At 35.4% G+C, this 26106-nt stretch overlaps 1 protein-coding gene across 1 annotated transcript; it reads left to right on the top strand.

The window, feature by feature from the left end:
• The first annotated feature begins 24192 nt into the window (after positions 1 to 24192).
• On the top strand, positions 24193 to 25314 carry LOC126721592 (F-box protein CPR1-like). The gene has a single exon (XM_050424641.1). It carries the CDS (start codon positions 24193 to 24195, stop codon positions 25312 to 25314), a length of 1122 nt encoding a protein of 373 aa, XP_050280598.1.
• The last annotated feature ends 792 nt before the right edge of the window (positions 25315 to 26106 follow it).

The raw sequence follows: 26106 nt of genomic DNA, 5'->3' as shown, positions 1-26106 counted from the left end.
TAAGGTGGCAGTCTGGTGCGACCTTAGCACTAGAACCCTCGACAGAGCTCCTTTTTTGCTGCCCTTTGGCAACCTTAGACCCTTTAGGAGGTTCTTAGTCCTTGGAAGGTTGAACCTCGCCCTCCTTGGACATCTCATTCCCAGCCTTTTGGTCCTTCTTCCTTTTCTTATCTAAGGGCTCAGTAGGGAAAGCCCGTGACTAAACAGGAGTGGGGGGACGAGGATTAGCTGCCACCTTGGGCATAGCACCCCCTGCTTGAGACTCTAGTAGGGCCAATAAGTTAGGGGTCCTTTTTTGCAGTACCATAGTTTCAAGGATGTCGGTGATTTCCTGATTATTGATTACTTGAACAATAGATTGACGCCTTAAGCTATCAACCGAGGATTCAGCAAACTCAAACCGATCAAATACGCTAAAATCCTCTTCTAGGTTGGTAGGTTCTAGCTCTCGGATGGGTTCTTCTTGCTCTTCCTCTAATGGAATAACCTCCTTCTCGGCCTAAAGGATCTCAGCTACTTGTTGATCAATTAGAGCAACATTATAAGTTCCTTTTAGGGAGGACCAATAAGAAATCCGGGAACAGCAATGTTGATTTGAACTAGTCGAGGATCCTTAGCTTTAATCACGTACCTAAGAGATTGGAAGCTAGATGAAATAGGCACATACTTAAGGATAACATGGGTAGCTTGTAATTGATCGTCCTTGTGAAGGAATATTTTGGACTATAGGATTCTTTTGAGGTCTTCATGGTTCACCAAGTTAAAGTTGGGATCAATGAATAGTTTGTTTGCAATAATAATAAAAAAAAATGAATGAGAAACTTGAAGACAATTAAGAAAAAAGAAGGAAAGAGTAGGAAATGGGTAAAATGACAAGCTAGAGCCTAAAGAGCAAGTTAAATTGCTCGTGCTTATGAAGTATCCCACCTGGTTCCCCATCTCATGTAGGACAATATAAGCTATCATGCCATTCACCCGAGATGATCAGAAAGTCCTTGTCCATGCCTTTGTAGGATTCGAGAAGGCAGGAGATCAGCCTAACCGAAGGAAGCCTAGTCTTAAAATAATACCCGTGTCCTTGCTATTTTAGCAATTATACACCCAATTGACATTTTGAAGGGTAAGATAAACTCCCAACTTGTGATTTAATATATCTAAAGTACCTAGTATCCTAAATGGATTAGGTGAACACTGGGCCAGACAGATCCTATAAAAAATTAAAAAATCTTGTCACTTTGCCCATAAGGATTTGCATCCTACCTTTTATGAAGGTAATTATTGGTATGACCATGGCACCTTCTGGTCCTTTAGTGTGCCACTCCCCTAGGTGGTAGTGTTCTATCTCTGCCCCAGTAGGACTATTGTACTTGGCTTTAAAGGCCCGCCTTTTCTCAAGCATATTAACTAAACTAGCGAATCTACCCATCTCTTTAAGGAAGATAAAAGAAAGGACTCTAAGAGCTACGTGAAAATTGAAAGACACTTACAAAAATGTAGATTGGGGCACCTTGGACTGCTCATGGAAAGTCTAAGGAGATTGGTAAAATGGAGGAAATGGTTCCCCTACCCTCCTTATATTGGAAAAAAGATGAGAGAGAAAATTCCCGCTCGAAACCCTATGAGAAATAACAACCATTGGATCTCTATCGTGTCGTAGAACATGGGGGACACAGTACCGTATTGGGCATTAAATGGAGCGTTGTGAATGCCAAAGTGTTAGGAACGTGTGTAGGGTTTTATCAAAACCCCATTCCTCGCTGAAGAGGAAGGAATGGAGTTTTGAAGGGCTATTTTGGGAACAGGTAATCCAAGGATAATTTAAGGTCCATAGGCCCTGTCCAAGGATGATTAAAGGCTCATTCATGTGTCAACCCAAGTTTGACAAGTGGGCTAAGACCAAGGAAGGGAGACATCAAGACCACTTAGAACTAATCTAAACTTAGAAAAAGGGGTCCAAGGAAATGAGGCTAATAGGCCTATCGTCTGAAGAGCCCAAGGAGCAAATACACCTCGGGAGAACCTAACTTAGCTCCCTGCACCAGAGAGTGAAGTACAATGGAAGAGATCAAAGTTGTGCAAACATCAGAAAAGAGAAATATCTAGAAAGGTGACCATCACCTCCGCATTCAATACTCTACACCAACTGAACTAGCTGCATTTATGAGGAAAATACACTTGAATAGTTACTCAACAACTCACAACTCTCTCTACCACCTTCAGAAGGGTCCTGATGAGATAAGCATCCGAATTATTCTCCTGAGACATACAGATGGAGGGCTGAGATGCAATGAGAAGGGCTATATAAGGAAAGGACCCCTCCAGAAGAATGGATGAACATTTTTTAAACACAGAGAGAGAGAGAGAGAGAGAGAGAGAACTAAAGATCCTACTATAAAGGAATAAGCTTTGATTGTTAATGAACAACCCGTCCTCAAACCAGCCTGAGGAAGAATTTACATTGAATCTGTGCTTCTTTCATTCCTGTTAATTACTTTAGTCTTGTTATCCTCAAGCCTGTAATTACTTAGCATTGCAGTTGACTCGGAAAGCCCATTCTCTTACAAATTTATTGTATTGGACTTGAAGCACTGGGAGCCACTTTTCAAAGTAGGCTTGTGCCACTTTTCGAGTCCTTACAATTCTAATTATTGATAACATTAAAATATTTTTGCTTATAAAGTTATAAATTCTTAGGATAATTTATTTTGGAATTTACATAAAACTCTAACTCTATTACATAACAATCTTAAAAATTTTAAAATTCTACTTTAAGGTCGGTTATTTACACTTAAGGTGAATTTTTATCAACTATCTTTGTTTTTGCATATTGCTAATAGATAATCATAAAAAAATAAAAAAATAAAAAAATAAAAAATAAAAAAACCGAAAACCAAATACTTCGGGAGAATGTAGTTGGAGTGGGGTTGGACACAAACCCAAGACCTTAAAATTGTGCCACCACCATTACCCTAGAGTGAAAAGAAGAAATATACACAGGCTTAAGAATCGGAGTTTTCCTAAGTGGTTTAAAACCGCAACTTGTATTGAGAGTCTTCTTTTACTTGATGGTGATAATGTGATTGATCCGAGGCAGAAAAAGAATAAGAGGAAGAGGTAAGACAATGAAGTTTAATGAGATTGTTTTTGTTTGCTTAATTGGCTTTCATAGTATCAATCTATGACAAAATTGGCTTCTGCCCTTTTCGGGCAAAATAAATAGCATTCTACCCCATTTCCCAAACTGATTAGGGAAATGCCCCTCTTTTGAAAATTGACTTTCTTAAAATCGAGTTAAGTCCTATAGTGACGTTTTTAAGGACCTATAGTGGCGTTTTTTTAACTTAAGCTCCATGAAATCGAGTTATAGGTAAAAAAAATTGCATGTAACTCGACTTCATGGAAATTGAGTTACAAAATGCCACTATAGGTCATTAAAACGTCATTATAGGCTCCTTAAAACGCCACTATAGGACTTTCGATTTTTTTTTTTTTTAACTCGATTTTGAGAAAGTCAATTTTCAAAAGAGGAGCATTTCCCTAATTAGTTTGGGAAAGGGGGTAAAATGCTATTTATTTTGCCCGAAAAGGGCAAAGGCCAATTTTGTCCATTAATCTACATATCTTTAAGTGGTGGTTGTGCATGCTGGGGAGATTTTTGTGAATTTTCTCATTGTTTGAGTGGTATGCGATAGATTTTATTGGCTTTTCTCTTTTCCAATTTAATTTTTTGATCTTGTCATGATTGAGGTGAATTTTGTGTACACCTTTTGTTTATTTTGGATAAAAATTTTGTTACTTTTTAAAAATAAAATTTCCCAGTAGGAGACTCGGTTTCTAACGACATGTGTTGATCTTTGTTTTTGCCAGGAATTTATTTCAAATAGAGGGCCTTAATTTGTTGGCAAAAGCTGTGGCGAAGAGGCCAGGTGACTGTGGATTCTTACATATCTTTCAAAAATAATATTTGTGTCCTCTAGAATATTAAGTTTTTTTCTCGATCATCTTGTCAATGTTGTTTCTGAAACTTATGAAACTTTTTATTATTATTATTATTTTTTTTTAGAATCGAAACTTATGAACTTGATAGTTTCCCCATTCTGGAATATCTAATTTGACAACTTTTTAATGGAGGAATATAGTTGATCAGGTTTTTTCTTTTGATAAGTGTCGTACAGTTGATCAGTTATGTCTTATGTTATGAGCCAGTTTTATTATGTCTAGATTATTAGAGGAAATATTGAGACTTATATTAATTGTTGTGGTAGTAGTTAAGCACCCTGTTGAGAAATTTAAATCCCAGTTGATAGAATTAACAAGTTTTAAACTCAAGTTGTTAATTAGATTTATTATGAATAAACTTTATTAAAACAAACAAATATTAATATCATGTCAATATCATGCACAACGGAATAGTAAATAAGACAAGATATGATGACCCAAAAAAACCAATGAAACAAACTAGTTTCATAGTAAAAAACCTAGTAGAAACCTTCTCGAAAAGCAATTCACTATAGTAAAAAGAAGTTTCAGATCTAGTACAAAAGTTTTGTCCCTAGACTCTACAATCCTAGTAGATGAACTTACAACATAAGTACCTTCTACCACTTTAGTACCTTTGAACTCTTCAATATATGAATGTCACCATTTTGCATGGATCCCAATACATGACTAACTCCAGCAACTTGAAGATGTTGTTGGCTGCAAAATTTTTCACTTCATCATCAATGAAGGTCAAGAAGTATTTGGTTACAAAACCTTAAGGCGCAAAAGATGCAATGACTTCTTGCAGAGAGAATAAGGCACTAGGTCACTTTCTGCATGTGTTCTCCATATATAACAACCTTTAAAATAAGCCTTATATATGTCTAGAGTTATGAAAAAAAAAAAAAAAAAAAAAAAAAAAAAAAAAAAAAAAAAAAAAAAAAAAAAAAAAAAAACCTACACATACATGTCAGCTAGGGCTAAAAATTAGATCTGGATACTGATTTCGTAGACCTCAACAGATTCAAATTTTTGTTGAGCTTTTGTAGAGTTTCGTTCTTAAATCTTGATAGATATTGTTTCTGTCAAGGTATCTATTGAGTTTTAATGAACAACTTTTCTTTACTTGTTTCTTAGCCCAATTTTCATGGCTTTAATACTTGACGTGAACTCTTGTTTGTTTCTTGAAGTACTAAACCCATCTTAGATCTACCCAATTACAAATAAAGTGCATTTTGTCAAATGATTAGCCAATTACATAAAAAATGTCTTTAACACGCCCCTAGTGGCTCATGATTACATGCATACTACGACTTATAAATTGTTTATTTTTTGAGGGATGAGTTATAAATTGTTGGTGTTTCGTCAAAAAAAAAAAAAAATTGTTGGCGTTGATATTTATTAGTTTGATTAAGGAGATAAGTACTTATTGTATTTAAGCAAAAACCTATTAGGCCATTACCTTTTTGGGAAATTAGTTTTGCAGCTTTTGCTTTGAGATTTATGATTGTCTTGCTTTCTTTAAATTCCGGTATATGAGTAAAGTGGAACCCTAAATATTGAGATTTCCATTTGTCATGTGTAAAGCTTCTAACACTTGACATGTGGCAATTTTTTTTTAATATTTCAATAGTTATGAAATGTTGATTTGAATCTTGGAAGGAGTCCTTCCTTCTCTCATAGGGGTGTTGGCCCTAGTGTGAGACCAATCATAGGGCCCATGCCTACTGTGACTAGAGTTAATAATTTCTAAATAAAATGTGTTAGATTATCACTCCCTTGTTCTCAAAAATAAAAATAATATTAAAAAGTACCAGTCCCTCGAATTGTTTTAACCAACTTTATTATGGCATGTCATCAATTACTTAATCAGGGCAATCCAAAAGATGTTGTTTAATTTGATGTGTTCACCAATCACCATTAACCTTTCTTTTTTTTTTTTCTTTCTTTTTTTTAAGAAACAATCATACATGCAAAAAAGAGAGAGAATTGGGTTTTAACATAAAAATAAATCACAAACGTTGCTAAAAACTATGGTAATTTTTAAAGAAGTGTGGAGCAAATTATATTACATACAATACACACTAATAAACATATGTGATAATTATCCTTTTATTCCTTTCTCTTTTAGAGAAACAAACTAACACGCACACAAGGGACGGAAAATGAAATTCTAACACAATGACACATTACAAACTCTACTATTAAAAGATAAATGAACCAGCGTAAGGGTCTCCAAATTTTCTTCTTCTTCTTCTTCTTCTTCTTCTTCTTCTCTCTCTCTCTCTCTCTCTCTCTCTCTCTCTCTCTCTCTGTATCATGAACACCAAGTGTCAAGTGAGCTTCTCATACAATGCAAGTGTATTTTAATCTTTCAGGGTTTTATCATCCACATATATATATTAAGCGTTGAAACAACTAGAAGCTAGGTTATAAGTCCAACTTATTTGTATATGATTGAAACTAATAAGTTGATGTTGCAGTGATGTACTGATTCTGTGGAGATTAATAGCACGATGAACTTCATACAAATGCATAAGCGTACTTGAATCAATTTTGGGTTGCTAATTTTGGATCGAGCCCAGGTGGGTATTGCACTTGATGCAATAACAGTGGATGGTTGAGATTGAAAGTTGAAAAAAGCAATTTTCAATCTCAATCATTAAATGCAAAAGTTGAAAACTAATTACAAGAAGTTAAAAAGTTAAAGTTAAAAGTTAAGAATGATAAAAATTTATGTGAAAATGGATTAGAGTAATTGCACCCGGTGCAATATCTAGGGTATTGCACTAGAATCAAATCCGCTAATTTCCGCCTAGTGTTTATTATTATTATTTTTTTAAGGAAACAATTTGACTCCAAACTAGTTTATAGCTATCTTGCTCCAACCTATGATGTGGCGACTAAATAAACCATCTATGTATAATTTTAGTCATAACTTTTTTAATAGTTGATGTGACTTATTTAAATAAGGACAAGATTTATCTCCAAGTTAGTTTGGATCAAAATCCTTCAAACTATTCCTGTATCAGATTATTTAATGTGAATTTTGAAAATCTAACTTCTGGGTTGCATTTTCTTTATATTCTTAACAAGTGTGTCAAATATCGTATAAATTGGAAGTTATTTACTATTTGATTAATTTATAGCACAAAAAATTCAAATTTAAACATTTAATTGATGGCATGACTATTAATCTTTGATCTTCTTGAAATTTTGCAACTATGAAGGATATAATAAAAACATGAAATCTAATCATTAAATTTTCCAAATTCACATTCAAAAAAATGATATAGGGGGAGTTTATTGGGTTTCTCTCTAGATTAGTTTGGAGAGAAACTATTCCTTTAAAATATAATACACATGGATAACTTTATAGATCGCAACATAATGGGTTATAAAAGATAGTTCCAAACTAATTTGGAGCTAACTTTTCCTAGTTCAAAGCCAAACTTTGTCTTGTTTGAATGGCACCTAATGTTTACATGGCATACACTATTGGGGGTTGAAACTTACATTGGCTAATTCCTTTTTTCTTAAAAAAAAAAATGCATTTCCGTTTATAAGAATAATTTGTATATTTGATAGTCTTCATTCAAAATTATTCATTATTTATTTTTAAGAAGCCTTATGCCATGCCAGCATGACCACTAAATGATGCCTTATGCCATGCGATTAGGGATGGATGATATAGGGTTGGTTTAGGTCAAATTATGGGGTCACCGTACGTCCCCATCTTGTTCCCTCTTTGAGACAGGGAAAATCAATGCATGGTAGGTCAAGTTTGGAATAAATTGGAGATGTTTTATAAAGCTTAATGCGGCAGATGAGGTAACGATGAAAAAGAAAAAGAAAAAGTGGCTATAATAATAGGACTAACAGATATACAAGACAAGTACTTGCAAAATGGTACAATATATATATATATATATATATATTTCTAAGAGTGATGTTAATGATACTACAATTAATTATAGTTTATAATAAAGTTTACAAGCTAATGTGTTACCAATTATCAAAAAAAAAAAAAAAAAAATCAAATATTTATTTATTAAAAAAAAAAAAAAGTACACCAGTCACATTTAATCCATAAGTTTTATGTAGTAAAATTTGTAGAAATTTTAGCATTTTCATTTTTCTAATATTACATGAGTTTCATCTTTGTCTTATATCTTATTACTTAGATTTATTAAAGTGTAGGCTTTGTTTAGATTGTCCTCTTTTAACCAAAAGATCGAGCTATTTTAAGCCATAAAGAAAGAGATGGGCATGATATATTCATATGTCCCTGTTAAAAATATAAAGTGTGAGAAAGACTGAATAGTCTGTATATTGATGTGTATATAATAATATACAATAGAGAGTCTTATATAGGCTAGGTATGTGTGCAGTACAAGTAAAAGGAGTAAACTATAAGTACAGTATACTGGGCTAAGCCCAATGGGCTAAACTAGTCTAAGCTATACACTAACATCCCCCCTTAAACTTGAGGTGGTAAGGAGGAAGCCAACTGGAGTTTGGATATAAGATCTCGAAGACGACCAGGCGGGTGAGTCTTGGTAAAGATATCAGCAGGCTGGTCAGTAGAGGAGATGGAGAACAACTTGAGATTTCCTTTCTTGAGATGTTGGCGAGTGATGTGGCAGTCGATCTCAATATGCTTGGTGCATTCGTGGAAGACATCATTATGAGTAATGTAGATAGCACTACGATTGTCACAATAAAGAGGAGTGGCAGTGGGCTGTGGAGCATCCATGTCAGCCAAGAGCCAACGAAGCCAAACAAGCTCACAAGTGGTGTCGGCAAGGGCACGATACTCAGCCTCAGTACTAGAACGGGAAACCACATCCTGCTTCTTGCTGCGCCATGAGACAAGAGAAGTTCCTAATAGGAAACAGAAACCTGTGATAGAGCATCGATCAGTCAGATCACCTGCCTAGTTAGCATCTGAATAAGCATAAAGCTCGAGAGAAGATTGAGAGGAGTAATGCAGACCATGATAAAGTGTGCCTTTGACATATCAGAGAATCCGAAGAACAGCAGCATAGTGGACAGAATGAGGTGCATCCATGAACTTACTAACCATACCCATGGCATGTGAAATATCCAGACGAGTAACAGTGATATAGATCAAACTGCCAACCAACTGACGATAGCAAGTAGCATCGGATATAGGGTCACCGTCCAAGGGTGTGAGCTTTGCATTGTATTCTAAAGGAGTGGAAACAGTCTTGTTATCAGTGATACCAGCTTTGGAGAGAAGATCAGAAGCATATTTAGCCTAGGAAAGATAGTATCCATCAGAGGATGAAGTAACCTCAAGCCTAAGAAAATAGCTGAGAGTGCCCAGATCTTTCATCTCAAAATGCTGACTAAGGAAGTGCTGAAGAGAGCGGATACCTGCAGAATCATCTCCAGTAATAATCATATCATCAACATAAAGAAGAATAAGAGTGATACCAGCAGAGGATCTTCGAACAAAGAGAGCAGTATCATGAGGACTCGAAGTGAAACCCTGCTGAGCAACAACTGAGCTAAACTTTTCAAACCAAGCTCGAGGAGCCTGCTTGAGGCCATAAAGAGCACGACGAAGGCGGCAAACTTGACTGCCTGAGAGTGGATAGCCAGGGGGTGGTTGCATGTACACTTCTTCATGAAGGTCTCCATTGAGGAAAGCATTCTTCACATCCATTTGATAAAGAGTCCAATGGCGAACCGCAGCCACAACAATGAGACATCTAACAGATGTAAGGCGAGCAACAGGAGCAAATGTTTCCTCATAATCAATACCATACTCCTGAGTAAAGCCCTTGGCAACTAGGCGAGCCTTGTATCGTTCAATAGATCCATCAACCTTGGTCTTGATCTTGTAAACCCACCTACAACCTACTACAGACTGACTAGGAGGCAAATCAACCATATCCCAAGTGTGATTCTTATGAAGGGTATCTAGTTCTTCGTTCATAGCTTGCTGCCAAAGAGGGTCAGTATGGGCTTCACGATAGGTGTAAGGTTCATAGAGGGTGACAAGAGCAAAAGAGCAATGATAATCAGTGAGATAAGGGGGAGGAATGCTTACCCGAGTGGAACAACGAAGTTCAGGACCAACAGGAGACTCAGGAGAGGGTGGTGCCACAAGATCCAAGACAGGCGGGTCATATGCCGGAGACAGAACCAGAGATGAGTCGTCTGGAGAGGCAACTGATGTTGAAGAATCCTCCACAAGTTCAGGATAGAGAGGGAGGAAAAGATCAGTAAAAATGGGAGACTCTAAGGAAGAAGATGCAGGAAACTGCTGAAGACTTGTGAAAGGACGATGTTCCCAAAACTCAACATGACGGGAGACACGAAGACGATGAGAAATGAGATCATAGCAGCGAAACCCCTTTTGAGACACACCATAACCAAGGAAACAACAGAGATGAGTACGAGGTTGGAGCTTTGTTCGTTCATGAGGAGAAAGAGAGACAAAGCAAGCACAACCAAAAACCCGAAGAGAGGAGTAGTCAGGAGTTTGACCATAGAGAAGCTCAAATGGTGATTTGTTGTGTGTAGTTGGTGAAGGAATACGATTAATGGTGTGCACAACAGTGAGTGCGGCCTCACCCCAAAAGCGCTTAGGAAGAGAGGCAGAAATGAGAAGGGTGCGAACAACATCAAGAATGTGACGATGTTTTCATTCTGCACGACCATTTTGTTGAGAGGTGTAAGGACAAGACCGCTGAGGAAGAGTACCATGACTGTCTAAAAAGGATAGGAAAGATTTATCATTATATTCTCGAGCATTATCTGATCGAAAGACTTTAACGGTGCCATTGAACTGTGTTTCAATCATTTTATGAAATATTTGGTAAATAGACACAAGTTTAGACCTATGGTAAAGCAGATAAATCCAAGTATATCGAGGAAAATCATCCACAAATATGACAAAATATTTAGATCCCCCTTCAGTGGGAACAGGTGCAAGACCCCAAATATCAGAATGTATAAGATTAAAAGGGGCAGAAGAAAAGGAGTCACTTTTATTAAAGGGCAATTTTGTTTGTTTGCCAAAATGACAAGAAGTACAATCAAATTTTTGAAACTGAACTGAACCTAAATGACCTTGAGAAGCTAACAACTGAAGACGAGATAAGGATGGATGACCAAGACGAGCATGCCATAGATCAGGTGAGGAGGTGGCAGTGGTAGCAGCTACAGAAACAATTTGTGAAGGAATCTTCAAGTCATGAATCTCAAACATGCGACCAACCTTACGGCCTGTCCCAAGCACTTGACCCGTCCAAGGATCCTGCACATCCACACCATGATTAGTAAATAGAAGATCTATGCCTAATTCGCAAAGTTGACCAACAAAAAGCAAATTGAGGGATAACTTTGGAATATGAAAAGTGTCACTAAGGGATAAACAAGGAGAAGAGATTGTTCCTTTATGACTAATAGGCATAGGAGTTTCATCAGCAGTGTAAATGGTGATTGGATGTTCTAAGGGTGCCTTATTAGAAAATTGGGATTCATCAGGAGTCATATGGTTACAACATGCAGTATCAAAAAACCAAGGTTGTTTACCTGAGGTGACAGAAAGGGCAGTGGAAGTGCGGGATAAAACCCGTTGAACAACTGCCTCAATATCAGCCGTAGTAAGTGAGGAAGCCAAAGATCGACCTGTAGGAACCGATGGATCTAAAGGACATAAAGCAACTGCCTGAGGAAGAGAAGGTTTATTCTGCTCTTGCACAAATTTCTGTAGTTTGCGACAAACAGAGATGTCATGGCCTTTGGCATGACAAAACTTGCAATGAGTACCTTTGGAAGACTGAGAGGTGGGATGCCCAGAGTTTATTCGTGGAGGAGCAGTGAATGCAACAATGGGAGGTTATGATGAAGGTGTAGTCAATACATGATCAGATGATGTCATGTGATAAGTAGGTCGAGGATTCTCCTAAAAAATGAGGTCCTTTACTGTAGCATCAAGAGAAGGAGTAAGAGATTGGCTAAGCAGAGAGGCCCTACTAGGCTCAAAATCCTTATGTAAACCCATCATGAAGTGCATAAATTTACGGCAATCCCGATATTTGACAAAGAGCTCAATGTCCTTAGAACACACCAGTGGAGGATCTGCAGCAGAGAGTTGTTCCCACATAGTAGAAGTCTGAGAATAAAAATCAGAAATAGACTGACCTATCTCTTGGCGCATTTGATAAAGTTTTGATTCAATGTGAAACTCCAAACTTGAATCATTAGTGCAATTATAGCGATCGGCCAAAAATTTCCCAACAGTCTCAGCAATTTCAAGTCGAGGAAGAAGATTATGAATGGAGGGAATAGAGGTATTGATAAACCAAGACAAGATCTTACTCTGAATACTCTCCCATTCCTCTAGGCGTTCTTCATAATCATCTGTTGTAACAGCAGTCTTGGAAGACTCTTCAGCAGCTGTGACTTTGGACTTAGGGTTTGGTATTGGCTTAGGAATTGAACCAGTCACATATTTCCACAGTTTACGACCCTTGAGAAAGACAGTCATATTCTGAGATCATGCATGATAGCTAGTAGGACCATCCAACATAATGGTGATAGAACGTATGATATCTCATTCACTTTGTTGAGCCATAATGAAGAAAATGACCAGAAAAGTGAGATTTAGAGACCTCAAATGCAGAAACGGAGCCCAAAATCATAATCTACGCGAAAAACTGAGCAAGGCAGGTCTTGTTGAAAAATTTTGACTTGGTCAAAGTCAACGGTCTGGTCAAGTCAACGGTCAACAGATGGCGTGTGCTGACATGGCAGTGTGACGTCACCCTAGGGCTGATGTGGCAGTTCGTGAAACGGAGCAAGCGCGTGGGGCGCGTGTGAGTGTGTGGGGCGCGTGGAGGCCGTGTGTCTTGGCGCGTGCGACGCGTGAGGGATACTGACGGCGCATGGAGGCGTGTGGCGGCGCATGGAGGCACGTGCTCGTGAGGCAGAAATTTCAGACGGCATGTGGAGGTGCGTGTGAGGTGTTTTCTGGCCGTTCTTGATTGGGTTTTGCTCGGGATTGTCTGTTCTGTCACTCAATGCCTTTGGTTTGACAGTTGGATGAGCAGAACAATGAGATCCGAGAGTTGTTGGGATTGTGGGCGTGACGGCGGTGACTCGCTTCTGACAGTGACTACTGAATGAAGGCGAGGGCAGCAGAAGAACACCAGAGATGTCCACAGGAACCAGAAAATCAGAGAAATGGCTCTGATACCATGTTAACAATATAAAGTGTGAGAAAGACTGAATAGTCTGTATATTGATGTGCATATAATAATGTACAATAGAGAACCTTATATAGGCTAGGTATGTGTGCAGTACAAGTAAAAGGAGTAAACTACAAGTACAGTATACTGGGCTAAGCCCAATGGGCTAAACTAGTCTAAGCTATACACTAATAGTCCCATTGATACCAAATAACTTTTCCCTCAATTGGATAACGTTTTTATAGTGTTGTTTTTAGCTTTGTTTTTAACATTGTTGTAATTGTAAAAATTAATGAGATGGGATTTTGTGTTTAAGTAGGTAATTCTTATATGACAATATGTATATTGAGTAGCTTTCTTTTTTTCTTTTTTTTTTTTGAGAAGAACGTATATTGAGTAGCTGATGTTGTAGATTTGTATACCATCTATGTTATGCTACATAAATTTGTAAAGTCTTTTTCTTAGAAGAAAAAAATAGGGACTGGCATGTGTAATTATCGTGCACACCCCATGAAACTTATAAAGCTCTTAAGTAAAATTGCAATACATTAACATCATTATTTCATGAGTTCCTATCTCAACTATCTCTCTCTGTCTCTTTTAAATGGAAACAAATAAGATGAAAGGAGAAAAAGACTAATAAAGATGTATTTCCATATGATGTGAACATAATTCACGTCCCCTGAAAAAGCAAAGGTATGATAAGGAAATCTCAAAGTAATGACCCATTAACCAAATAAAACAAATGAGATTTGACTATGGAATGAGAATTGCTGAAACTTGACACCGATGGCTTGATACCAAAACATCATTCAACATTTTGAGTCTTCCTTGATCCAACAGTGTCAGCTACGACTAAATTTCTTACGAGCACTCTCCACAAGATATCGCCTTTACAAGTTTCCCAACTCCACGCTATGCAACTATGCATCAATTCCCTTGTATTTGTCGACCATTTTATCACGCCACATTATCAACTTCATTAAATAAAATAAATACCCCCATCTCCTCAATTGCATTTTTATTTTACGTTAGCAAGATCTACTCTCATATGAGAAGAGTGTGTGATAAATCACAATGATACCCAATACTTTTCCCTCAATTGGAATATAACATATAGCTAGAGCTCTAGTTGTAAAAATTAGTATTTAGGAATGAAGTTTTTGCAATAAAGAGCTTCAATTGAAATTTAGTTTGGCAAATTATTGTGAATAATAAATTGTAAATATTTTTCATAATATTTTTTATTACAAAAATTGTAAATATTTTTCTTAAAAATTCTCAATATTTCAAATTTTCCCCAAAAAATTACCAAAGAAATTTAATGAAATTTATTTATTACAATTATTTTTATTTTGAGAATCAGAGATTTACAGAATATAAAACCATTTTTTTTATAATTATTACAGTGTAATAAGAATAAATATTACAAAGAATAGAAGATACTGGAATAGAATAATAATTCCTATTCAATTATTTAAATAAGAATTATATATTTACACATATTGGATTAAGAACCTAGTGTTAATCTCATGTTTGCACTTTGCACCATAGAAAGAAAGTGATGTCGGGAATAGTTGATTATTTTATCTTTTTTGTATTAGTTTAAAATGATAATTAATAGAAAAAAAATTTAAAAAAAAAATGAAAACTATCAATCTAGAATTGGGTCTATCTTGACAGCCAAAAAATAAAGTTGGGTGTCTCTTTTCTGTGGTATTGGAAGGAATAACAGAAAAATTAATACAAGCAATCTCATTAATTAAGAACAAAGCCAAGAAAGTCCGCATAGAGAATGAATGAGTTAGAAAAATATATACTTATTCTCAGAGAGAGAGAGAGAGAGAGAGAGAGAGAGAGAGAGAGAGAGAGAGAGAGAGAGAGAGAGAGAGAGAGAGAGAGAGAGAGAGAGAGAGAGAGAGAGAGAGAGAGAGAGAGAGAGAGAGAGAGAGAGAGAGAGAGAGAGTACTTTTTTTTTTTGTTTTTTTTGAGAATCAAGACTATGAACTTTATTAAATAGTAGGCAAATCTGCCTGATAAGTGTCAACGATGTGTGATGGGACATCTTCCATCCATACTTGAAAACCAGTGACATGTCGTGCATGTCGAACTAGGTTGTGAGCTATACTGTTTCCTTCTCTACGAACATGTGAAAACCTAATACAATGAAATAAATTTCAAAACATTTAACATCTTGAATGGGTAAACCAAAGGATGCCAAAGAGTGCGAATCTTCATTCAAAGCGTTTATAACAATCTCTGAATCTCCATCTAGGCTGACATCATTCAAACTCAGATTAGCAGCACATTGTAAAGCCTTCGATGCAGTCAAAGTTTCAAGCTCTACGACAGTTATGGGGAGAGGGATGATTTCTGACCATTATGCCAAGCCCTTTCCTTGGCAATCTCGGATAATCACTCCAGTCACTACCCTATCTTCTTCTTGAAATGTTGCATCGATATAATTTGTGCCTGAACCCTCCACAAAACCCTCCACCCAATTTTGGTCAAAGTTGATAATGCTAAGAGTTCGATCTAGCCTTGCTTCATCTGCCCATGTCTCGGCTATAAACACGACAGAGGGATCTTTTGTCCGTATACTTTCTACAAGCTCTCTCTGTACGTGGGTTCCCAAGCCCATGGTAGTTCCATACTAAGAGATTCATTGCTTCTGGCAGGGCTGTGAAATAGCCTCTGCCAATATCTGAGATTGAGTACCACTCTCCATTGATACCTGATGCCTTTTATTTTTTAAACTTGGTGGGCTTCTACTGTCATCCATCGTCACTCTTTTGCCTAATCTGAAAGTGTCAACTCCCACCAGATAGGAAGAAGAATATGCTTGAGCTCGGAGTAATCGAATCCACTTGCCCTGCACAGATGAAACACCATTGTTGGTCTAGCCCGAGTTGCCTATTAGAGGGATAGGAGGTTTGTTTGGTCCTTGCTGCCTCAGTTCTGCCAGATTACACAATGGTATCGTGATTTCAACATCACGTGCCGAGGAGTTGCCTTGATTAAGAGACACGTGATTGCTTATATGTTTGACTTGCTCTTCATTTTCGAAACTCCTAGATTCTTGGCTATTGATTGGTGATTCTAGCACAACCGTTTTTGGAAGAGTATAATTCTCATTCAATGATAATCCCGAGTTTTTTGGAAGAGTAAATCTCGGACCTGAGCTAGAATTGGAATTAAATGCAACCGTTTCCTTCTGTTTGTGTACTTCAGCCGTTTACTCATTGCTTGTAACCGGTCCGTAATTAATACACTTTTCCTCTTCAATGCAAACCCTAGCTGTCATCTTCTCCATCTCAGCACTCAGTGGATTTCCAACTTCCGGTGAACCACCTTCAGTCTCCGCCGCCTGCCTCAATGTCTGACTCTTAATTTCTTCTCTGTCAAACACCAACTCATGGAATTTCATAGACTTATCAAACTTTTGTATGACGGCAAGGTGTTTGTCGATGCTCCACGGCTGGTTTTCAGTGATCCTTTCCACGTTTCTAATTTTGAAACCATTCTTCAATCTCCACAAATGCTTGAGTGTCCAGATCACAGCTTCCATGACTAGGTAATGTGAAATAAGGAATGTGGCCACGATGATGTATTCCTTAAGTTGCTGAACTCATGGAAGAGTAAAACCAGTGTCCTCCTTCTCATAAAGAGTTAAATTGCTCCAATTCTTAGTGAGATCTTCCATAGGTAAGAGAGGTTGATGGACTCCAAATTATGAAGGAAAGTTGAAAAGACCAAAAAAATTCCTATGTTTCCCTATACCTGCGAAAAAAAAAAAACCAACCAACAAACTCAAGAGGCACACTTGGTGACTTAAGAGAAGACAAAAACAAACAAACAAAACAAACTCTCCTTCAAAGAAGGGACAAACAACTTCTACTGCCTAAGAGAAGAGGGAGAGAGACCCCCACTTTCTTAGCAACAAAGAAACAAAAAATCTTTTGAAGCCAGAGAGAGAGAGAGAGTACTTGGTAGGGAAGAGTAGGGACTTTACTTAAATTTATAAAGTTAAGGAACAACTATTACACCCCTTTTATGAAATATAATTATTCTTTATTTTAAAGAATAGTTATTCCTATGTATTAGAACTTCTTTAACTCTCTCTTATGTGTGTGTGTTTCTAATAATCATTGGAATAAAAAAAAAAAAAAAAAATCAAACTAGTGAACGGTTATTCTTAAGGAGTGGCCACTCTATTACGGGGCCTATTACAATTTACCAAATATACCCTTAATGTGACCGATTTGATTATAGATATTATAAATACATACCTAATTTTCATATTTACTTAGAATTATTAACTATTTTTGCATAAATGATGATAAAATAAATTAGTATTATTAACTGAAAATTTTACAAGTTTGTAACAAACATTCCTTATATATGCTTTTAATCTCTTTCGTTAAATAAAAAAAAAAAATTGAGGATGTACGTAAATATATGATACATAAAATAAAAAATCAATACGATTTAGATTTTAACAATTTTATTTTTAATGAATAGTTTAAACATTCTATTAATTTAATTGTAATTTGTGGAAATTAAATTCTTTGACTTGAATGGTTGTCACTTGTCACTGTTGTCAGTTATATTAAGCTTACAATAGTGGTTTTTTTTTTTTTTTTGGAAAAGATCTTACAATAGTTTCTTTAAAAAAAAAAAAAAATTACAATAAACCACCTATTAATTTGGATGCTTAATTTTTTTTTTATCCCTTTCATTTTATTTGTTTTAATATTTTTGATTTGGTTCATCACAGGTCCAAAAGTATTAACCCTATTTCCGGGTAATTTCGATTAGAACCCAATTATAGCCCAAACCTGAGTGGATCAAAATCAAACTTGAACATAATCTTTTTTTTTTTTTTTTTTTTTTTTTTTTTTGAGGAGATGATCTAAATAACCAATTCCCAAGTTTACAAAATTAAGTTCATACTCACTGCACCATTATCCTCATCTTCCCTCATATCTAAATGACAAAGTTATCAAGTAGCGATGGAGACTACATTTTCTTTGACGATTTCTGTTGCCTTTCTTTTTTTCTTTTTCGTTTTCATTTTATTTTACTTGATTCAGATGTGTTTTGGTTTCATTGGATGTCTTTACGGTTTGGTATGTTTATCTAGCTAAGCTGTAAGGGCGTGGTTTGTTTTTGGTGGATGAGGTTGCAATTTATTGCCTATTGAGTATTTTGAAGTGATAATGCATCAAATTCAATCATTTTTTCTATAAAAAGAAAAAGAAAAAAAAAGTATTAGAGAATAATAATTATATTAATCTCATCAATGTACAGTTCATATTCTCAACACACTCAATTATTTTCTCATGCATTAGTCAAAAGTTAATCTTTCAACGCTAGCAACACTATGTTCTTCTCTGATTTTTCGTCTTACCTTTGAAATAGTCAAAATAAAAATCAAACTTTTTTCCCCCTCCCAGTCTCATTTATCTTTAATTCTTTACAAAATTAAATATAAACCTGAGTCCACCAGGACATCATGACTAGTTAAATTTTTAGAGGTTTCTCTATTAATTTTAGAATGTTTTACTATTTACTAGAAGAATAATAAGAAGTTACAGTAATTTATATTTTAAAATGGTAATGCCATGGGAATCCAATATATATATATGATAATGAGATGCATGTGATATGTGAGGTAAATGATAATGCTTTACATGTGAATTGTGATAATGCATAACAAGTGAAACGTGTCAAGGACAACTTTAAGCGTAATGTTTGGTTCATTCCATAATATTCTTGACTTGTTTCTTGGAAGTTCCAATGCAATCGGCTTTTCTTTTCAATTCAAAGTCTTCACGGAAATTGTACTCTGAAAAATTACACTTTACCATCTTAAACCATATCCTAAATTATATTTTGCACCCTAAGTTTTTTAATGTATATTTTGCATTCTAAACTATGACCCTTGTTATACTTTGCATATAAAGTGTAATCGAGAGTATAGTATAGGGTAATTCTAAATATATATATATATATATATAATTTAAGGTGGTAAAATATAATTTTTTTTTCTTTGTTTTTAAGGAATTGAGAAGAGGGTCAATTCAGTCTTTTCAATTGATGTCATATTTTTCCATCCAAGTTAACTACAAACTTAGCATCGGGGTGCAAAGTGTAACAAGGATTCTAGTTTAGGATACAAAAAACGCATTCGAAAAGTTTAGGGTGCAAACTGTAATCAAGATATAGTTTAGAGTGATAAAATATAATTTTTCTCTACAAATTTACAAGACACAGGTCTTGTTCAACCGAAATAAGTAACAATATATATATATATATATATATATATAAAGTAGAATATGATTCTGTACACTTTTCTTGTAAATACTCCTTTGGTCTTCTTTGAGTTCTTTCTCTTCATCCTTTTTATTTGATTATCTTCGATCTACTTTTTTTTTAGAAGTAATACATTCAAAATATTTTTACAATAAATTAAAGGTGGTTAGTTGTTATTGATTCTAATTTGAATTTATTAGTGAAATTACTTTTTTAACAAACTAATAATGAAAGTTCAATTAGTGTGAAAACACTAATGCTTGTTTAGACTCCCAGTTTTAAATTATGGCTTAATTGGTTATACTCTAACTGATTTAAGTGCAGAAGAAGAGAAAAACAAGCGCAATAAACTGGAACACTACTCTAAGCCATAAGCAAGAACAATAAGCAATAAATGTAAAGGTTAAAGAGTAGGGAAGAGAAATGCAAAAACAAAGATAATATCGAGACGTGTTATTGAAGAGGAAACTGAAATACTAGGTGAAAAACCTCTTTGCGGCCCTCTAAGCCGAAATCGATCCACTAGTGAATAAGTTGGAGTACACGAATATCAAAAAGACCCTCCAAGCCTAATCTACTCAATATACTTGAGGCCTCTAAGCTCCGACTACCAACGGACTTCTCGGAGTCTTGTCTTCATTATCCAGATCCCGCAATTCTGCATGATTGCATCCGCCACTCAATGACTTCTTCCAATACTTCCCAAAGGCACCAAAACTTATCTCAACACTCAGAGTGGGTGAGGTAAGTGTTTGGGCTAAGAACCTCTCAATGATGTGTAGCAGGCGGGCGGCGTGCTTATCTTGTGTGACAACACTCCAGAGCGAGTGGCTCTTCTAGGCGGGCAGCTGTGTGACAACACTCCAGAGAAAGCGGCGAGATGGAGAGGTGGGAGTAGATGGAAACTTTAGAGAAATGATATAAAGGATTGTGGGTAAAAACAATCTCTAACTCTCAAGTTTTTTGCTAGGGTTTCTCTCTCAAAAGTTTCTTCAGAAATTACTCCTTCATCTTTTTACATTTCATGGGCAATAAGGGTTTATATAGTGTTGGTAAAGAATAGGAAAAGTCACACTCCAAAAAGTAACAGGCAATGGCTTTCGTGGGTCACTCACAACTTGGCCTGAGTCGCGAGTTACTCACAAAATCCAGCCTGTTAATGACTCTTCAAATTCTAGTATGTGCTTCTCATGTGGCTCATTTCACAAGTCAGTAGTTGCGAGTCAAGTAGCGAAAACCACTTCTTCACAGATTTTTCACCAAACACTCACACATAGCCCACAAAAATATAGGGAAACGATTGAACATAAATACAATCAAACAAACATAGTTGTAAATCAAAACTTTACAAATAACAACTCGTAACAACCTGCCACCTATAATTTGTTGTGAAAAATTTGTGTACGTAGTATTTCTCTCTCTCTCTCTCTCTCTCTCTCTCTCTTTTCCTATTGTTATTTGTTCATTTTTAGACCCCTTAAAACACAAATTGATTAACCTAGTTATTTAGCCAAGTGATTACTTAGATAAATTATTCAGATCTAGGTTAACACATTCAAATCATATCATGTAAATAATGTGGAAATATAAAGAACACACAATATGATAACCCAGGAAAACCAAACTAGTAAAAAACTTAAGGAGGATTTAACCTAGCTATCCTTAAGGTAGAACAGATCCACTATGAAAGAATTGAAATTTGTACAATAGAACTTAGACCACTAACATCTTATTGCTACCTCGAGTAGAAAACTTACTACCACGACCACGTGACAGCTCCGAGTCCACGGACTACTTCTTTCCTTCATCCACTACAACCACAAGTACTCCCACTTGTGACTTAGAGACTCCACTCAAAGGTTTCAGATCTTCTTTAAGTTCTTTATCCAGCAACTGAAATGATCACCAAGTTCTAGACATGAATCTTAATCTTGATAACCTAGATCTCACAAGAAATTCAACATATAGCACATCAAAAGACCTCTAAAACGTAGTTAGGGCTTTTCCTTTTATACTTGGAGTAAAACATAAAACCCTACACGTCATATAGGCTTGGGCTGAATTGGAAATTCTGCAGAAAAATAAATCTACACGAGATTTGATCGATCGAGTCTAATTTTCGATCGATCGAGCTTTGCAGATTTAGTCCAATAAATTCTACAATCACTCGATTCCAATTTTACAAATAAACACACTTTAAGCAACCTAAACCTAGATTCTAATGTTTTGATCATGGTTTGCCAACACATTACAGATTGTAGTTCTAATACATTTAGTTCCTAAATTCTTAGAACCTAACATTATTTATTCAATAACTTTAGCAATGGTGTTGGTTCCAGTACATTCTAATAGTTGGATCAAAATTAGGTTTCCTGGTGTCCTGGGAAGTCAACCTCAGGTCAAAGTTGACAAAAATCCCTGACAAGCTTGGGTTTCATATAAAAATCATGAAAGATGTCATTTTGGGGTGATTTTGACCAACTTTGACTTTTGGTCATCCCAGGGTTGACTAAGGACTTTTTGTTCAATTTGACCCTAAAAAGCACTTCGAGAGCTCTAATGCCCGAATGAGTTGTTCCACATTAATCTAAATGTTCCCACGGTCTTCTAGTGAAAAATTAATATTTTTGGACAAAATACGATATCTACAATATATATATATATATATATTTTTTTTTTTTCTTTCAAAAATCTATAAAAAAATTTTAAAAAAAATAAAAAAAAAATCTAAAATTTAATGAAGCCATTTGGTGCAACCATGACTTCTAAGCCTAACTTTTATTATATAGTATACTAGTCGCAAACTTGTGCAATGCACGGGAAAGCTATTAAAATTTAGAAATAGGAAATTGAGTTAAAAATATGCATATTATAGACATTTTGTAAGGTAGCATTTAAAAAAAAAAAAATGAACAATCATAATAAAACAAAATACCTGACATATGTGCTTATGCTGTCTTTTTTTTTGGTAAAAGGATAGTAACATAAAAACTAAAGAAGAGGTACAGAGTTAGAGGGACAACGCTGTTTAGGTACAGACTAGAGTTATCAAACTCAATTAATTCAACTACGTCCACAGGTGAACTATCAAATAAACAAAAATCTTCAAATTGTTGAGTTCCCTACCTAGCCATAAAATCAACACATTTATTAGCTTCTTTGTAGCAATGGCTAAAACGAATCTAGGGAATTTGGGAAGTTAGTTGCCTGTAATCATCCAAAATAGAAAGAATGAAGTTATTAGATTGTACTGGGTTCGCAAGCACATCAATAATAGCTTTTGCATCTAATACTACTTCAATAGCAGGATATCTTCTGCTAGTGCAAATCAACAACCTGTCCCGCATATGTGCTTATGTTGTCATATAATTCACTATAGGTGCATAGTTACCGAAACCTACAAAGTAATTAACAATTCTCAAAAGCTATATAGAACTAATACCTTTTGAACACATACATTTATACAACCAAGTCTTAATTTTCCCATCAACAATCTTAAAAAATATAAATTACCAAGATCTACAAAGTAATTCACAAGTCCTAAATTAATAAAGAAAAACTCCTAAAAACTATACAAAACTAATACCTTTTAAACACGTACATATTATATAACCAAGTCTTAATTTTCCCATTAACAACAGCCTTTGAAAATATAAATGGCAAAGATATAAACAAAGTCCATGGCACACATTGAGCTTCAATTTTAAGCAAACAACCTTTTGAATTTTCTGTACTTATCACTACTATTGCACTAAAAATATTTATAATTAAAAAGAATAAAAAATTAAGCTCATCTCCTAAAAGTTGATGATATGTCTAATTAAGCAAACAACCTTCTGTCTCCATTTGATTCGTCAATCATACCAAATCCACATAAAGCATGAGTCCGAGTACCATATGTAGACAAATCTCATTGTCCCAGCGTGAGCAAGAAGATGGGTTGAGTTCTAGTGTGATGCCACCGTAGACTGGCGCCAGAGGAACTCTTCATCATCTGACGTGACGCCACCTAGATGGATAACTTTGCCTTACCAATTTAGTTTTATGGTTTTAAGATGTGGGAAGAGAAAAGTCCTAACGTCTCTTTCTTTTTTCTTTTTAATATTTACAGAAGTGAATCTCTCTCTCTTTTCTTTTTTCTTTTTTTTTTTCTTTTTAATTTATTTGTACGTGAGTCTTTTATATTGTATTATTGAATAGATGATATGATATAATACAAAATGATATATATATATATATATATATTTGAGAATTAAAATTCCCATGTAATATATTATTTTCACTCTCCCACACGTGGCTATATTATTCTAATTATTGATAATATTAAGATATTTTTGCATATAAAGTTAAAAATTCTTAGGAAAATTTATTTTAGAATTTACATAGAACTCTTACTCTTTTTTTTTTTTAAGAAAAACTCTAACTCTATTATATAACAATTTCAAAAAATTTAAAATTCTACTTTAAGGTCGGTTATTTACTCTTAAGGTAAATGTTTCTATTAAAAAACAATAAGAAAAAAGAAAAAAAGAACCAAATACTTTGGGAGGATGTAGTGGAGTTGGAGTTGGACACAAACTGGAGACCTTAAAATTGTGCACCACCATGACCATAGAGTGAAAGGAAAAATATACGCAGTCTATTAATGCTGATTTCCTCCACTTCCATGATGTCTCATTATGTACCGCTAGAGCTTATCAACAGTATACTACCCAGATTACCAGTGAAAGCTCTCATACGTTTTCTCTGTGTTTCTAAGGAATGGTCCGCCTTAATCAGCAGTTCAAATTTCACCAAGAATCAGCTCAGTCACTCCATCGAGACCAACAGCAACCGCACGCTGATTCTCAAGGAAACATGCATAAATCTGCCGTTACAATCACGTTTCTTCTCCGTTCCTTACTCCGACAATGATCAGTTCGGCAAGGCTGTCCAAATTTACCAACCTCTACATAACTGGGACATCCTGGACTATTGCCACGGTTTGGTTTGCCTTCTCTTTTATAAGTACAAAGAAAAGGAAGACATCGTGATTTGGAATCCATTGATCAGGAAGTACAGGAAGTTGCCTAGGGAACCAATAGACGAACCAGAATTTTCATGTGATTCGTTTTCCAGGTTTGGATTTGGGTATGATCCTATTAACGACGATTATAAAGTGGTGAGAATTGCAGAATTTTATGAGGGACCAGTTTTAATGGACTTCTTTGAAGTAAAGGTATATGGTTTGAAATCACAGTGTTGGAAAAAAATTGAAAAACAACTGCCAATCAAGGAGATATGGTCAATGCAGTCAGTTTCATTGAATGGAGCTTTCCATTGGATAGTTGAGCAGGATGATAGGTTGGAATCTATCCTTGCTTTTGATCTTGCCAATGAGAAATTCCAACTTTTCAGAAAGCCCCTTAATGAAGGGATGCCCATTTTGGATGTGTTGGGAGGATGCCTCTGTTTTATGGGGGTTGTTGAGGAGACTTATAGTGATTTTTGGTTGATGAAAGAATACGGGGATGAGAGTTCTTGGACTCGGATTTATAAAATTGAACCAGGCGCAGTGCCTTGGAATATTGACTATTTCAAGCCTCTACTCTTTTCCAAGAATGGCAAAAAGGTTTTGATGGAAGAAGTCAGTCTTTTTTGGTATGACATAGAAAAGAAAAGAGGCAAGATGGTTAAGAATCAGAGTTTTCCTAAGCGGTTTAAAACAGCAACTTGTATTGGGAGTCTTCTTTTGCTTGACGGTGATTATGTGATTGATCTGAAGCAGAAGAAGAATAAGAGGAAGAGGTAAGACAATAAAGTTTAATGAGATTGTTTATATTTGCTTAATTGGCTTTCTTAGTATTGATTTACATATCTTTAAGTTGTGGTTGTACATGCTGGGGAGATTTTTGTGAATTTTCTCATTGTTTAAGTGGTAAGCGTTAGATTTTATTGGCTTTTCTCTTTTCCAATATAATTCTAATGATTGAGGTGAATTTCGTGTACATTTTGTTTATTTTGATAAATGTTAGATTTTAAATATTTAGGATTGAAAGTTTAGATTCTTAATTTATGTATGTAAGCAAATTGAGAACAAAAACATGTCTAAATTAGGTATTAGACATTACTCAAGATTGTATAAGTCAAGATTCAATAATATGCAAGTTGCAGAAAGAAGAAGTCAATTTCTGTTAATCTTGACCGATCGAAAATTGCAGTTTGTAGAATTTTAATTAGGCCTAAAGCCTGTGAAATGTTTAGGGTTGTAGTCCAACACCACTAAGTATAAAAGGAAAACCCTAAATACATTTCAGAAAATTCTTGGAAGCCTTGTGAGTTACTCCAATGAAATTTGTGAGATTTTTGTAGCCTTTTAACTTAACAAGCATCTACCAGAAGCTGGATCTACAATTAAGAACTGATGGAGACAAGTTGCTGCATAAAGATCAACTCCTTTAAGTGGGATCTCCAAGTGACAAACGGGGGTGTTTGTTTTTAGCAAATTCAAGATAAAAGTCCATGAAGTTGGAGCTACACATGGTTGTGTGAGTAAGTTCCACAAGAGGTAGCTTTAAGCTTAGGGAAAAATTTATTGTAAACT

This window comes from Quercus robur, chromosome 4, assembly GCF_932294415.1.
Source record: "Quercus robur chromosome 4, dhQueRobu3.1, whole genome shotgun sequence".
NCBI lineage: Eukaryota > Viridiplantae > Streptophyta > Magnoliopsida > Fagales > Fagaceae > Quercus > Quercus robur.
Note: the sequence above shows the minus strand (reverse complement) of the source record. Positions and strands in the feature narration are given on the sequence as shown.